A 16224-nucleotide genomic window follows, 5' to 3' on the forward strand; every position below is an offset into this window, starting at 1 on the left:
CAAGTTGTGAAAGCATCAAAATATCATGAACACCTATGAAGCAACTAAGATTGAAACATATCTTTGCTTCTGGCTGTTTCTCTTGGACATAATTTCTAGTTACATTTTTTTTAAGAAATAATATATATATTTTCCCTTGTAATAATAGCAAGTGCAGTGGTAAAGCAAACAGAAAGCAACCAGAGTACACAGAAGGTGAATTAATCTTCAGCACGTCAGATCTTTAACACATGGCAAAGAGTTTATCCTTGCTAAAAAAGAATTGTGCTTCTTTGTGAAGTCTTCTCTTTCAAATTATACATTATGCACTTGTGAGGTGATAAACATTCTGTTTATTAAAAGAAATGTATTTCTTTTCTTTATTATCATACATTTAAGTGGGGTGATATTCCATTTACTTTAATTTCATATTTGTTTAATGTTAAAAACAATATATTTAAAATAGACTCTTTCATTAATTTCATGTACAACTGTCATGTACAATACCTTAAAAGAGTTCCCTGCAAAGGAGCAGCTGATGCCCTCTTGTGGTTAAAGGACAGTTTTAGGCAAAAATGCAATATACCATTTTCTTACCTTATTCCCGGGTTTTAACAATCATCTGCTTGGTGTATGAAAGATGCAAATCATGTCCAAGCTTTTTTTGTAACAGTTCCATAGCTGTTAGTACCAATTTTTATTAAAAAATGCTGTACACATTTTATAACATCTGATTTTCAATTTAAAAACTTGTAAACAGCTATTTACAATACAGTACAAGTTATAAATTAGATGTCCAACACTCTTTGGGTGGTGAAGACTCTCCAAAGTCAGTTAAAACATATCTGTTACTCCACAACAACAACAAAAAAATCAAATATTAGAAATATCCATTGGTTTCCTCTCTCTTATATGCAAGTCAATTTTTCCTTTTAATGGAATTTGTACTTCCAAATTTTCATCCTCCCTGTAATGCCTTTTCCCTCTCAGACAGATGTATATGCCCATCCCTGTTACGAGAGTGATAGAACCCAAGCTTATTACAGACAGCGCTACTAAGGTGGGCATACAAGACACAGGCTCAACTTTCCTATGAGTCGGTTCTATTGAGAACTGTGGTTCTTTCTCCTCTATGTTAATTTCTGGTTCCTTTCTTAAAAGACTCTCAATGTAGCTTTCATTACTGACAGTGTCATTGACAAATAGGTTCACCATGACCGTGGAATGGAGAGGTTCGGGATAACCATGGTCACTCACTTTCACCAGTAAACGATGGAGCCCATAATCTGTCTGCAACAATGCCTCCTCCAAAGTAATGTTGCCAGTTTTAGAGTCAATCCTAAATGACTCAGGCCTAGGACCTCTTCTCCCTATGATGCTGTAAGCTATGACAGCATTCATGCCTGTGTCTTTGTCAACTGCATAGACCTCTGTAACTGGGGAGCCAGGGAGAGTAGAAGGTAATACTAACAGGTAAGACATGTTAGATTGAGGAAATAAAACAAGAGGTGGGTTGTCGTTGATATCTAGAAGGAGAATTGTGATTTTTGTGGTAGAGGAGAGGGGAGGCTCACCTCCATCAACAGCTTCAACCCACAAAGTATAGGAGCTTTGCTGCTCTCTGTCCAAAGAGACTTTGGCTCTCAGCATGCCCTTTCCTGTGTCTATGACAAAAATATCACTCTGGTTCACCACGGAGAGGGCAACCCATCCATTTTGCCCAGCATCAGCATCTGTTACACTAATTATTCCAATTTCACCATATCCTGGAAAGTTTTCTGGCACAAAGAAGCTGAAGTCCTTGTTGATGAACCTAGGACTGTTGTCATTTTTATCCAACACTGTGATAGCCACGGTGGCTACTGATTCTTTGGGTGGCTTCCCAGAGTCAACAGCTCTGACTGTGTACTTGTACTTTTCTTTCTCTTCTCGATCCAGCTGAGTAGAAACTGTCAGAACTCCTGTGACACTGTCTAAGGAAAAGTGTGATGGAGCATCAGGTCCCAGAAAATATGAAACTTGTCCCCTCTCTCCACTGTCAGCATCTGTAGCATCTAGCTTAGTCAAAAAGGCATTGGGTGAGTTGTTTTCTTCAATGGTTACTTCCACCAAGGGTTGAAGGAAAATAGGAGCATTATCATTGTCATCTAAAAGTTGCACTTTAATCATTTTTTTGACATGAAATCCCTCAGAGTTCCAGGCTACCACAGCTATTTCATAGAACTGCTGTAGCTCATAATCCATAGGTTTTGTGGTTTCTAGCAGATATTCATTACTGTATGGTTTGTAGGGTGATAACCTAAATGGTCCTTCACCATCCAAGTAGCAGTTCACCTTGTATTTACCTTCTGGATCTCTTATGGTGAAAAATGCAATTGGAGTGTTAACAGGTTCCAGTTCTTTCAGGTAAACAATACCATCTATCTCATTCGCTATATAACGAGGGACAATTTCAGGTGGTCTGAAAATGACTTTGATAATGGTCACCAGGGCAGTTATCACAGCAGGGATGCAGCCCGGCCCATTAGCAAGAATGGTGAGCTTGTGCGTTTGCAGAACACTTCCCCCAATCTTACTGAAAAGTTTAATGACTCCAGTATTTTCATCCAGATGGAATAAATCCTTGGATGCTTGTGGAACTTTCTGGCTGTAAGAGTAGGTGATCTGAGCATTGTTTCCCAAGTCTATGTCCACAGCCTGGACAGCTGCAATCGGTGTGCCCACTGTAGCATTCCCATACACAGTGACATTGACTTGTGAGTCTGTGAAGAGAGGGCAATTGTCATTAATGTCACTTATGCCAATGGTGAGGGTGGCACTGCCCAACAGTGGTGGAGACCCACCATCCTCAGCTATGATGATGCTCACATACTGGTCCTGGGTCTCCCTGTCCAACAGCCCCATGACAATTAGGTAGGGGGTTCGCTCCCCATTCTCATTCTCCTCCACGTCCAGGGTGAACATACGATGGTAGTCCAGCAAGCGGTAGGTCTGAACTCCGTTAGTGCCTATATCTCGGTCCATGGCAGGATGCTCTATGGCCAGCCGGGTGCTTACAGGTGCATTTTCTGGGACCCAAACCGATATTTCGGAAACAGGGAACTGTGGGGCATTGTCATTGATGTCCCGGATAGCGATTTTCACCTTCACAAACCTAAAGTATTCCTGAGGCAGGACCAGTACATCCAGAAGCAAAAGACAAGAGTCAACGGAAGGCGAAGAGGAGATGGAAATGCTACCCCCCCAGGCAGCCCCTCCACCTCCTTCAAGACACAGGGCCTCCCTGTCGATCTCCTGGGCAGAAGTGTGCAGCTCCCCGGAGCGGTTGTCTAGGGTCACGTACTGGTCACTCAGTCCCTGAGAGGCCAGGCTGAAGGAGAGAAGAGGGTTCCGCTCCGCGCCGCTGTGCTCCGGGGGCTGCGACTGCGGGTCCTGCCTCCCTGCTCCGTGCACCAGCCGCAGGTCCTCGGCCAGGCTGCCGATGAGCACCCCCGCCGGCAGTCCCTCGTTCAGGCTGTACAGAAGCTCCGTGGCCCGGCTGTAACTCGCCAGGCAGTTGAAGGGTCCCACGAAGAGGAAAAACAGAAGCAGATGCTGAACGTGGGGGGGTGGAGAGAAGGCTTATTACACACATGCGGAAAACACAGAGCTTGGAGTCAGAACCATTGCCCTGGGGTCATTCTGGCTCCATCCCCATTCCCAAAGGCAAACGCTCCAGTCAGAACGGGGTGAAGAGGAAACCTGCTTTAAAGGAGAGATCTATAGGGCAACATTGTCTCCAAAACTTAATTTTTCTCTTTACTTTTTACATCTCCCCCCCACCTCCCCGCCCCTGCCCGGCTCCCCATCACCACCTCACTCAGTTACTATTCGGAATCCCAAACCATAAGTCATCCCTGGAAGTTCATGTCGGAGCGGAGAGGACTGCGCAACGCGACAGAGAAACCACCAGGGTAGGTCATGCGGAGGGAGGGGGCTGGTAGTGGAGAGGCCCGAGAGGTGGGCACTTTATTTTCCATTGAAATGTTTCTACCACTAAGATCCCCGAAATGCGAAATGTGTTACATCCTTTGCTATGAGACCGGTAACAATAACAATAACAATAATAATAATAATAATAATAATAATAATATAGGAACTCTACCCCCTCGGACTCCCTACCCCACCAAATAAACGCTTTAGGTCGGAAGAATGGCTTTTCATTTTAATACGTATCTAAAATCAAATGGAAAGGATCTGTATTTCCACCCCCTAACAAGCTCTCACTAATCCCCCTCCCTTAGGGAAAGAGAAGTAAATGTGGGAAATGATTATGCAAAAACAATTTGTCAATTGCAGTAGACAGTAACAGCCAGATGCTGGCCGCAGGAAACAATCTACGAACTCCTTTATCTCAAAGCCAATTAAGCACACCCCAGCCTCCTCCACCTCATCTGCCTACATTTCTGCTTCAGAAACTTCTCACGACCCAAGGACTTGCCTATTCCTTGCTAAAATGCAGACACATTATCCCAAACTCCCTTTCCCTCCACCCAACCTTCCTGGGAAGTTTGGATTAATGTAAAGGGTTTGAGAAACCATCAAGGAGTGGGAACTGCCCCACAGTACTGCAACTTGTCGGGGCCGCGAGGCTCGTGGACCCCTACACTTACCAGTAGGTTTCTGTGGCTGGTGCTGCTCCTGGAACGACTTAGACGCCCCATATCCAGGCGCGGGTGCCAGGTTGCCGGGCGCCAGCTCACTGGCAGGGCCCGCGAGCTGCACGCATCCCCTCGGCTGCGCATTCCCTAGGAGGCTGCAGTCTGCGCGCTCCTGACGGGGAGGCGGCAGAAGACACTCCCTCACTGTGCATGCAAATCGCTGGGGAACTTCAGCCAATAGTCACTGGCTCGTCAGTTAAGGACAGCAGCTCAAGGGGGGCAGAAAGGCGAGGGGGTACCGAGGCACGGTCATGGTTTCCTGTCCTGAACCTGGGTTAAGTCCAGACCCCGCCGGAGGAGCCGGAGCGGGGACTTGCCTCTGAAGACGGCGACTAGGCGCCACCCGGTCGGACTCCGGGGCGCTTGCCCACCGTCCTCCCTCCTCGCAGCGCCAGTCAGGACCCAAGTCCACAGGTTGCGAGCGTGAGAGGGAGAATTAGACTAAATTAATAAACCTGCATTTATATCTGATTAGAGAGAGAGGAAGTCGGCACTACAGAGCAATCACAGGCGCGATCCCCGAACGCCTGTTTTGCCACCAGTTCTTCCGAAAGACTTAGATCCAGCAGTGCTTGCACAGAGAAAGAAAATCCACTTTCTCTGCTGAGAGAAGGAACTTCAAACTCTTAGTAAGGCTGTCTGAGGCAGAGAAGCACATATATGAAATCGGTGAAGGTTTCGACGTGCTTTAATTTTGAAGCTTCGCAGTTGGCGGTGACAAAGCTTCTGCCAATTTCCTAGTTGTAGGCGCAAGTGTCTCTGGGTGTCTGCCTTGTGGTCTTTTGAGACAACCGCGGCTTCTGGCTAAGGTAAAGAGCCAAGAGGGAGAGTGGCAACAATTGCTTGGTAACAGAAGTGGTTCTGCCTACAAGCAATTTTACCAGATTTCTCTAAGGGATTTTTTTTTTCTTTCTTTTTTTGTAGGGCACTCACTGAAGCCTAGGTTCAAAAAAAAAAAAAAGGCTACATTTCAAGTTATTACTTTTTTTTTTCTTAGTTTTTTTTTACTGGGAAGAGAATTCTGAAGGAGTGTGGTGGAGAATGCTTGGCTATCCCCTCTGGCTCTGACACTAAATAGCCATATGACAAGTCTCCTCATTTATAAAGTCAGGGCTGCTGAGAAACTCCAGTGCATTAAGTCCGTGAAACACTTTTTGATCTGCAGGGTGCCATGTAAGTAGTGGTAAAGACCATTGGCCTTTCCCTGAGTAGACACTTCTCTTCATCCCTAGGTTTCCATATATCCTGTGGGCTGCCCTGAGCGTAAAACCCTCCCAGCTGGGTAACTGACTGAGCCTGGAATAGAAAAGTATTCCTCCTGGGTTAGAGAAAGATCTGACATCCTGTGTTTTCCATAGGATCCACTTCAATTTTCTTCTTCTACTGTATACTAAATAGAATATAAATTGCTTAGCAGAGCTAATTGTTTTGCTTCTGACTCTTCCTATTTTCTCCTCATCCCCACTAATCCTAGAGAATCCTAAATAATTGATAACACACTGCATCAAAACACCTGGTGTGTGTAACAACTTCTTATTGCACAAATGGGGTTGTACATGGAGTTCACAAACAAAACTTTCTGTAATACAAATCTGGCTTATAAAATCAGCTTCTTTAAGTTCTTTGGAGTGAAACTGGAACGCTGATGAAGTGGTAAACACACAGGAATATGTACATGTACCTGTAAGGCCATCACACAGCTGGTAAACAAAACACAGTCAGCAAGTATGCTTTGCCTCTCCTTGCTTCTTCAGCTGCTCATTCTGCCCTATGGTTGAACTTTTACCACATACTTGGTAAATAATTATACTTTGGGGTCTGTAGTTGAAACATATCTGACTCCAAAAATCAGTAGAAAGTTGCTTCTGAAATGTGTTTAGTTTATGTCTTCACACAATACCCACAGCTTCTGAAAGTTTGAGGCACGTGGCCAGAATTAGGCAATCCATCCATGGTCAGGATACATACAGGCTAGACCCACAATCTGAATTAATTCTACATTTGTACAGAGACCAACAGCAGTAGACTCTATATCCCCTTACAGTTCATGCCCTCTCCAACAGGTTAAGATCACTCACCTATTTTGATGAAAATTTAGGGATTTCTTTCTTTAGTTTATCCTTTGTTTACAAAGATACTACATTCAGCAATAATTTTCTGTAGTGTTTCTAAAAAGCATGACCATATAAACTATAATGTAAGTTGAAACACCTAAATTAAACATTCTGGAGATAATGTTTGGGACAACAATAATAACCTACTTTGCTCTAAGTTACTGTGGTTATTGCAAAGTCCTTGCATGGAAATTTGTCATCAAGGCCAGCACAATCTGGGGGAATACTTTACATGACACATTCCAAACTGTTAACTGAGCTGCTTGTTATTATCTTTCCTCTTTGAAGATCTAAGTAGAGATTTCAACTGTAATTGGGCTTAAAAAAAAAAAAAGACCAAATTCCCTTCTTTCTTCCCTTGTATCTTCTTACTGTGCACCATGAAATTGTTCCCAAACTCCTGTTCCTTATGACGCCAGCTCTGTGACCTGCCATCTGGTGTCACATATTTCTTTCTAAAGATGACTTAGAGAGCTTCTATGCTATTAGTACCTTGAAAATGATACTTATAATGAACCTCTCAGATGTCTCAATTGCTCTGGGCCTGCTTCCCAGGTGTTCTGTAAAAATCAATCTAGAAGAATAGCTAGATTATAAGCCTCCCAAGCTTATTTTTTCTATAGACAAGGAAAACAACATGATACAATAGATGACACTGAGCTGAGCCAGGGGATTAGGATGCCCTTCTCTAGGTGGTTGCAAAGTTATGGTGTGACTTTAGAGAAGTCAGCAGACCTCTCTGTTTCAATTTCTTATAAAAATACCCATACACACTACATACACATACATGAGGGAAATGGCTTACCTAATATATGTCTTTGACAGACACTGCATAATGATACACAGGTTAATTTGATCTGTATTTACTGTGTTATATCACTGAAGGTTAATAATTTTCATTTACTGCAAGCCTTCTCTCCTTGTAGTTTTATCTCTTTATTTGCTGTGAGCATGTGTCTATCAAACTTTGTACATTTAGCAAACATAACTTAAAACTTTTAAAATTTTGCAGTACTGTGTTTTCCAGGTAGTTTTTATTGTATTTTTCAAGTAACTGTGATTTTACCATTTAGAGTATTTTAATAGCAGTATTCTATCCACACCATTTCATGCGATTTAATATATGCACAGATATTTAAACTTATTCTGAACCATACATAGTTCTATAAATGTTCTGGTTAATTCAAGATTATAAATAAATACAAATTAAGCATATGACCTTATTTTAAGATTATTTTATGCAAATCAAATCTACAATGGGGTATAACCTCACACCAGTCAGAATGGCCATCATTAAAAAGTCTACAAATAACAAATGCTAGAGACGATGTGGAGAAAAGGGAACACTCTCACACAGGTGGTGGGAATGTAAATTGGTACAACCACTATGGAGAACTGCATGTAGGTTCCTCAAAAAACTAAAAATAGAGTTGCCATATGATCCAGCAATCCCACTTCTGGGCATATATCCAGAGAAAATCACAATTTGAAAAGACACATACACCCTTATATTCATAGCAGCACTATTCACAGTAGAAACAACCTAAATATCCATTGACAGTTGAATGGATAAAGAAGTTGTGGTATATATATACATATATTATATATGTATATATATATATATAATATATATATATATATACTGAACTATTACTCAGTCATAAAAAAGAATGAAATAATGCAATTTGCAGTACATGGATGGACATAGAGATTATCATACTAAGTGAAGTAAGTCAGAAAGAGAAAGACAAATGCCATATGATATCACTTATATGTGGAATCTAAAATATGACAGAAATGAACTTATCTACTAAAAAGAAACAGACTCACAGACATAGAGAACAGACTTGTGGTTTCTAAGGGGTAGGGAGTTCAGGGAAGAGTAGGATTGGGTGTTTTGGACTAGCAGATGCAAACTATTATATAGAAAATGGATAAACAACAAGGTCTTATTGTATAGCACAGGGAACTATATTCAATATCCTGTAATAAACCATAATGGAAAAGAATATGACAAAGCATATATATATATGTATGTATAACTGAATCACTTTGCTGTACACCAGAAACTAACACATTATAAATCATTTTATACCTCAATAAAAAAGAAATAAAAAGATTATTTTATTTTTTTCTTGTTAATGTATGAAATTAGCAGTCCCTTTAGATGTCTTAAAATATGTATGTGTATATATATTATGTTTATATTATATATGCATGCATATATGTAAGTGTAAATAGTACAATATATAGGACATATAATATCGTATAAATATAATATATAATAATTATAGATGTATAATTAAACACATATTTATATATAATACAAATATTTAAATACTATATTGTTTTATAATATATAATTTATAAATATATACATATTTTATATTTTTAAAATTGTATATATATTTCTTTCTGATCCAATAATCAAGGTTGAGGGATGATTATATTTGTAAAACCAATATAATATTTGAGAAATAATAAAGCATTTATTGAGTGTCAGATATATTCTGAACATACTATTGGGGCTTTTACGTATTTATTTATTTTATCCTCATAACAAATGGTTTTATAAGTATTATTATATCAATTTTTACAGGCATAAATTACATGTTTGTCAGTGTCTGCGGTGACTGGACTTGAATATGAGGCCTCCAAAGTACATGATCTTTCTACTCTGGTACACTCTTCTCACCTAAATGGTGGATCTAGGGCCTCTATACATTTAAACTCACTTCAAGTCAACAAACATTTATCACTCACCAACACAAGAAAAACACTTTTGTAAGTATAGGTTTGCTATATGAGGCCTTTTTGAAAAACTTAGTCAATTACTGTTTCCTAAACACATACATACACACAGACACAAACTGCTCTGTGTTTGGCTAGCTTAGATCTTCTCAAAACTTGTAGACTTCAAATATATTATGAATGTATATTTATGTCTATGTGTATACTTGAAAGTATTGCAAGGGTCTTAGTAATTTTACGGATCACCTAGTTAGCCCTCATTTTACATATTAGTTGAGAGCAAGAGAGATGGCTAATGTGAATCCTCAAAATACTCTTATTTCTTTTTTTTTTTTTTTCCTATTTCTTAATATAGTAGATTTTGTCCTCAGGATTATCTCCATATTACAGGATAACTTATCAAAACAGCATATTTTTTTTACTGTCTATTATTTCCCAAAGCCTTGTTATTAAATATTGCCATAAGTACCAGTTACTTTATTTTATATTATTTTATTAATTTTGCAAATTTACGAATATTTTTAAGAAGCAGTACTAATTTGGATAAATTATTGTTCAAGTATATCAGACAAACTTCAAAAAATCCTATTGCATTTTCCCTACACAACTCAGAAAATAATTGTATGACTAATAGAAAACCAGCACATTGGTTCTTTTGCTAAAAAAGCCAGATAGTTAAGAAAATAAATATACATTTACATTACTTGTATGAAAAAGTGTGCAAATAAGCTAACTTACTACAATATAAGCTTGTATTCTAAAACATTTACCACTGTACTGTGCAACTTATAAATGAGACTTTTATTAAGCATTGGTCTATTCTGACTAGTACTTTCCTTGTTGTTTTAGAAAACTTTGTGTAAATAGATTTCACATATCTCCTATTTCTCCCTGTATTCTAAGAGGAAGGAATATAATAGGGTTGAACTGTCCTTTTATTTTTTCAGAACTGAATTAGCATCATTTTAACTGGGCTAAGTATAGCTGGGTGAAGTCATCAGAAAATGCCAGACCTAATTTTAGCTCACATTTCCAACTTTCTATCCTAATCCTCAAAATAAATTTTAAAAGTCATTTTTGACTCACTTAAATTTCACATTATTCCTTCTCACTTCTGGTAGAGGTGATAATGAGCAGTGAAACCATCAAAAGAAAGGTAGTAGGATTGAGAAGAAGATGAAATGAAAGGCGTGGAAAATCCAAAAAGTGGATCAGCAGTCAGTGAATAATGAACAGTTAACCAAATGTAGTTTATTGATTATATATATATATTTATATATATATATATATATATATATATATATATATATATATATATATATATATATATATATATATATATATGCCTTGCTCCCTGGAGTCAGTCCCTGAGAGACTTGAAAGAAGGGAGAGTGGGCTTTGCAGAGAATAAAGCAATTGCAACCTTATAAATTAACATAGAAATTAGGTCAGGGACAAAAGAAACCCATTGAAGGAGAGAAATCATTTGACATTTCATTTTAGGGCACTGATCCTATGTCTTGTATCCTACAGATACCTATTTTTCACTCTCACAGTGTTACACTGGGAAAAGCTTAATGAAAACATGTGCTCCTGTAATGTTTTTACATAGATTGACAGATCTTTTGCCTGGTTTTATAAAATCTCTTTTTATATGATTCTTTGAATTTAAGGTGGGATTGTTAAAAACTGCATGACTGTTCAGATCTCGGCATGCACTGAATTAGTGCTGTAGGGTCAATGAAATTCTCTGTCAATGATGTAAAAAGTCAACATTTTCATAGGAGTATACCTATGATCGCTAGCTTCTTTCTGGGTGTCTTTTTGGGAAGAGGGTATAGGTTGCTGACCTCAATTTCATTTACTGCTAAGAGCTACCAATCATTGAGCACCTAACTTTTGCCAGGTGCATGGTGAGCATTATCTCTAATCTTTGCAAGGAGATTAATTAACCTGATTATTAAACTGCAAGTTAATAATCTCATTTTGAAGATGAAGAATCTGAGATCCTCAGAGGGTGGTAGGTTGCTTGAGGTCACACAGCCAGGAATTGGGCCAAGTTAGGATTAAACAAGGAAAATTTGGGTAGTTTATTTTAACTTGGTGAACCTTTTCTCTGTGTATTGGGGTTAATCTAATATTCACTGAGGTAAGCACATATGCTGAGTGTTGAATATGTGAGTATTATAAAAAATGGGCAGAATCTGGCAGCAACAGAATCATTCCCAAAATACTAAACTTGAATAATTGAAAAATTGAATAATTATGAACTTCAATAAAAATGTACATAAGTCATATTTATGAAATAACAAATATTTTTTCTTTCCTTATTTAGATTATCAAGAAAAGAAAGTGGATTTTGTAAATAAATTTTCATTAATAGTTTGGAATTATATGGCAATAAAACATTTATTTAGTGAAAGTAGTGTGCTTCTTGAGAAAAAAAATTATAAATATCTAATAAGACCACCAATTCTTTTTTTATTTTTTAATTTTTTTTATTAGTTTCTGCTTTATAACAAAGTGAATCAGTCATACATATACATCTGTTCCCACATCCCTTCCCTCATGCATCTCCCTCCCACCAACCCTCCCCATCCCACCCCTCCAGACGGTCACAAAGCACCGAGCTGATCTCCCTGTGCTCTGCGGCTGCTTCCCACTATCTATCTACCTTACGTTTGGTAGTGTATATATGTCCATGCCTCTCTTTCGCTTTGTCACAGCTTACCCTTCCCCCTCCCCATATCCTCAAGTCCATTCTCAAGTAGGTCTGTGTCTTTATTCCTGTTTTAACCCTAGGTTCCTATGACATTTTTTTTCTTAAATTCCATATATATGTGTTAGCATACAGTATTTGTCTTTCTCTTTCTGACTTACTTCACTCTGCATGACAGACTCTAGGTCTATCCACCTCATTACAAATAGCTCAGTTTCGTTTCTTTTTATGGCTGAGTAATATTCCATTGTATATATGTGCCACATCTTCTTTTTTTTTTTTTTTTTTTTTTTTCATATTCAAGCTAGCCCTCACTTGTGGACCATAGATTTATTCAAATAAAAATTATTTTCCATGACCTAGTCCATTATATAGGCAGTTATTATTCAATGCTTTGTTCTTCTGCTTTTTAATTTTTAAAATCCCTTTTATTAAAAACAAATATAAGGCCTCTTTGGGTGGGTAGAATGGGAGATGCTAAATAACTCAAATAAGGAAAAAAATCAGTTTAATTAATAAAGCTGTGTTTTTTTTTTGTTTTGTTTTGTTTTGTTTTAATTTTTTATTAGTTTCTGCTTTATAACAAAGTGAATCAGTCATACACATACATCTGTTCCCACATCCCTTCCCTCATGCATCTCCCTCCCTCCCACCCTCCCCATCCCACCCCTCCAGGCGGTCACAAAGCACCGAGCTGATCTCCCTGTGCCATGCGGCCGCTTCCCACCATCTATCTACCCCACGTTTGGTAGTGTATATATGTCCATGCCTCTCTTTCGCTTTGTCACAGCTTACCCTTCCCCCTCCCCATATCCTCAAGTCCATTCTCAAGTAAGTCTGTGTCTTTATTCCTGTTTTAACCCTAGGTTCCTATGACATTTTTTTTCTTAAATTCCATATATATGTGTTAGCATACAGTATTTGTCTTTCTCTTTCTGACTTACTTCACTCTGCATGACAGACTCTAGGTCTATCCACCTCATTACAAATAGCTCAGTTTCGTTTCTTTTTATGGCTGAGTAATATTCCATTGTATATATGTGCCACATCTTCTTTATCCATTCATCCGATGATGGACACTTAAGCTGTTCCAGCTCCGGGCTATTGTGAATAGAGCTGCAATGAACATTTTGGTACATGTCTCTTTTTGAATTATGGTTTTCTCAGGGTATATGCCTAGTAGTGGGATTGCTGGGTCATATGGTAGTTCTATTTTTAGTTTTTTAAGGAACTTCCATACTGTTCTCCATAGTGGCTGAACCAATTCACATTCCCACCAGCAGTGCAAGAGTGTTCCTTTTTTTCCACACCCTCTCCAGAATTTATTGTTTCCAGATTTCTTGATGATGGCCATTCTGACTGGTGTGAGATGATATCTCATGGTCGTTTTGATTTGCATTTCTCTAATGATTAATGATGTTGAGCATTCTTTCATGTGTTTGTTGGCAGTCTGTATATCTTCTTTGGAGAAATGCCTATTTAAGTCTTCTGCCCATTTTTGGATTGGTTGTTTGTTTTTTTGCTATTGAGCTGCATGAGCTGTTTATAAATTTTGGAGATTAATCCTTTGTCAGTTGCTTCATTTGCAAATATTTTTCTCCCATTCTGAGGGTTGTCTTTTGGTCTTGTTTATGGTTTCCTTTGCTGGGCAAAAGCTTTGAAGTTTCATTAGGTCCCATTTGTTTATCTTTGTTTTTATTTCCATTTCTCTAGGAGGTGGGTCCAAAAGGATCTTGCTGTGATTTATGTCATAGAGTGTTCTGCCTATGTTTTCCTCTAAGAGTTTGATAGTTTCTGGCCTTACATTTAGGTCTTTAATCCATTTTGAGCTTATTTTTGTGTATGGTATTAGGGAATGATCTAATCTCATACTTTTACATATCCCTGTCCAGTTTTCCCAGCACCACTTATTGAAGAGGCTGTCATTTCTCCACTGTAAATTCCTGCCTCCTTTATCAAAGATAAGTTGACCATATGTGCGTGGGTTTATCTCTGGGCTTTCTATCCTGTTCCATTGATCTATCTTTCTGTTTTTGTGCCAGTACCACACTGTCTTGATTACTGTAACTTTGTAGTATAGTCTGAAGTCAGGGAGCCTGATTCCTCCAGCTCCGTTTTTCGTTCTCAAGATTGCTTTGGCTATTCGGGGTCTTTTGTGTTTCCAAACAAATTTTGAAATTTTTTGTTCTAGTTCTGTGAAAAATGCCAGTGGTAGTTTGATAGGGATTGCATTGAATCTGTAGATTGCTTTGGGTAGTAGAGTCATCTTCACAATACTGATTCTTCCAATCCAGGAGAATGGTATATCTCTCCATCTATTTCCATCATCTTTAATTTCTTTCATCAGTGTCTTATAATTTTCTGCATATAGGTCTTTTGTCTCCTTAGGTAGGTTTATTCCTAGATATTTTATTCTTTTTGTTGCAATGGTAAATGGGAGTGTTTTCTTGATTTCATTTTCAGATTTTTCATCATTAGTGTACAGGAATGCCAGACATTTCTGTGCATTAATTTTGTATCCTGCTACTTTACCAAATTCATTGATTAGCTCTAGTAGTTTTCTGGTAGCATCTTTAGGATTCTCTATGTATAATCTCATATCATCTGCAAACAGTGACAGCTTTACTTCTTCTTTACCAATTTGGATTCCTTTTATTTCCTTATCTTCTCTGATTGCTTTGGCTAAAACTTCCAAAACTAGGTTGAATAAGAGTGGTGAGAGTGGGCAGCCTTGTCTTGTTCCTGATCTTAGTGGAAATGGTTTCAGTTTTTCACCATTGAGGACAATGTTGGCTGTGGGTTTGCCATATATGGCCTTTATTATGTTGAGGAAAGTTCCCTCTATGCCTACTTTCTGCAGGGTTTTTATCATAAATGGGTGTTGAATTTTGTCGAAAGCTTTCTCTGCATCTATTGAGATGATCATATGGGTTTTCTCCTTCAACTTGTTAATATGGTGTATCACATTGGTTGCTTTGCGTATATTGAAGAATCCTTGCATTCCTGAAATAAACCCCACTTGATCATGATGTATGATCCTTTTAATGTGCTGTTGGATTCTGTTTGCTAGTATTTTGTTGAGGATTTTTGCATCTATGTTCATCCGTGATATTGGCCTGTAGTTTTCTTTCTTTGTGACATCCTTGCCTGGTTTTGGTATCAAGGTGATGGTGGCCTCGTAGAATGAGTTTCGGAGTGTTCCTTCCTCTGAAATTGTTTGGAAGAGTTTGAGAAGGATGGGTGTTAGCTCTTCTCTAAATGTTTGATAGAATTCGCCTGTGAAGCCATCTGGTCCTGGGCTTTTTTCTGTTGGAAGATTGTTAATCACAGTTTCAATTTCAGTGTTTGTGATTGGTCTATTCATATTTTCTATTTCTTCCTGATTCAGTCTTGGCAGGTTGTGCATTTCTAAGAATTTGTCCATTTCTTCCAGGTTGTCCATTTTATTGGCATAGAGTTGCTTGTAGTAATCTCTCATGATCTTTTGTATTTCTGCAGTGTCACTTGTTACTTCTCCTTTTTTCATTTCTAATTCTATTGATTTGAGTCTTCTCCCTTTTTTTCTTGATGAGTCTGGCTAATGGTTTATCAATTTTGTTTATCTTCTCAAAGAACCAGCTTTTAGTTTTATTGATCTTTGCTATCGTTTCCTTCATTTCTTTTTCATTTATTTCTGATCTGATCTTTATGATTTCTTTCCTTCTGCTAACTTTGGGGGTTTTTTGTTCTTCTTTCTCTAATTGCTTTAGGTGCAGGGTCAGGTTGTTTACTCGAGACGTTTCCTGTTTCTTAAGGTGGGATTGTATTGCTATAAACTTCCCCCTTAGATCTGCTTTTGCTGTGTCCCATAGGTTTTGTGTCGTCGTGTCTCCATTGTCATTTGTTTCTAGGTATTTTTTAATTTCCTCTTTGATTTCTTCAGTGATCACTTCGTTATTGAGTAGTGTATTGTTTAGCCTCC

General features: G+C 38.4%; 1 protein-coding gene across 1 annotated transcript; it reads right to left on the minus strand.

Annotated features, from left to right (window-relative positions):
• Positions 1 to 852: 852 nt before the first annotated feature.
• PCDH20 (protocadherin 20) lies at positions 853 to 4763 on the minus strand (the record flags this gene model as incomplete). The annotated part of the gene is made up of 2 exons (XM_082602486.1): positions 853 to 3573; positions 4632 to 4763. The coding sequence occupies 2 exons, from the start codon at positions 4761 to 4763 to the stop codon at positions 853 to 855; spliced, it is 2853 nt and encodes a 950-aa protein (XP_082458612.1).
• Positions 4764 to 16224: the final 11461 nt, after the last annotated feature.

The sequence above is a fragment of the Mesoplodon mirus genome, assembly GCF_964341445.2.
Source record: "Mesoplodon mirus genome assembly, chromosome: 17".
Lineage (NCBI taxonomy): Eukaryota > Metazoa > Chordata > Mammalia > Artiodactyla > Ziphiidae > Mesoplodon > Mesoplodon mirus.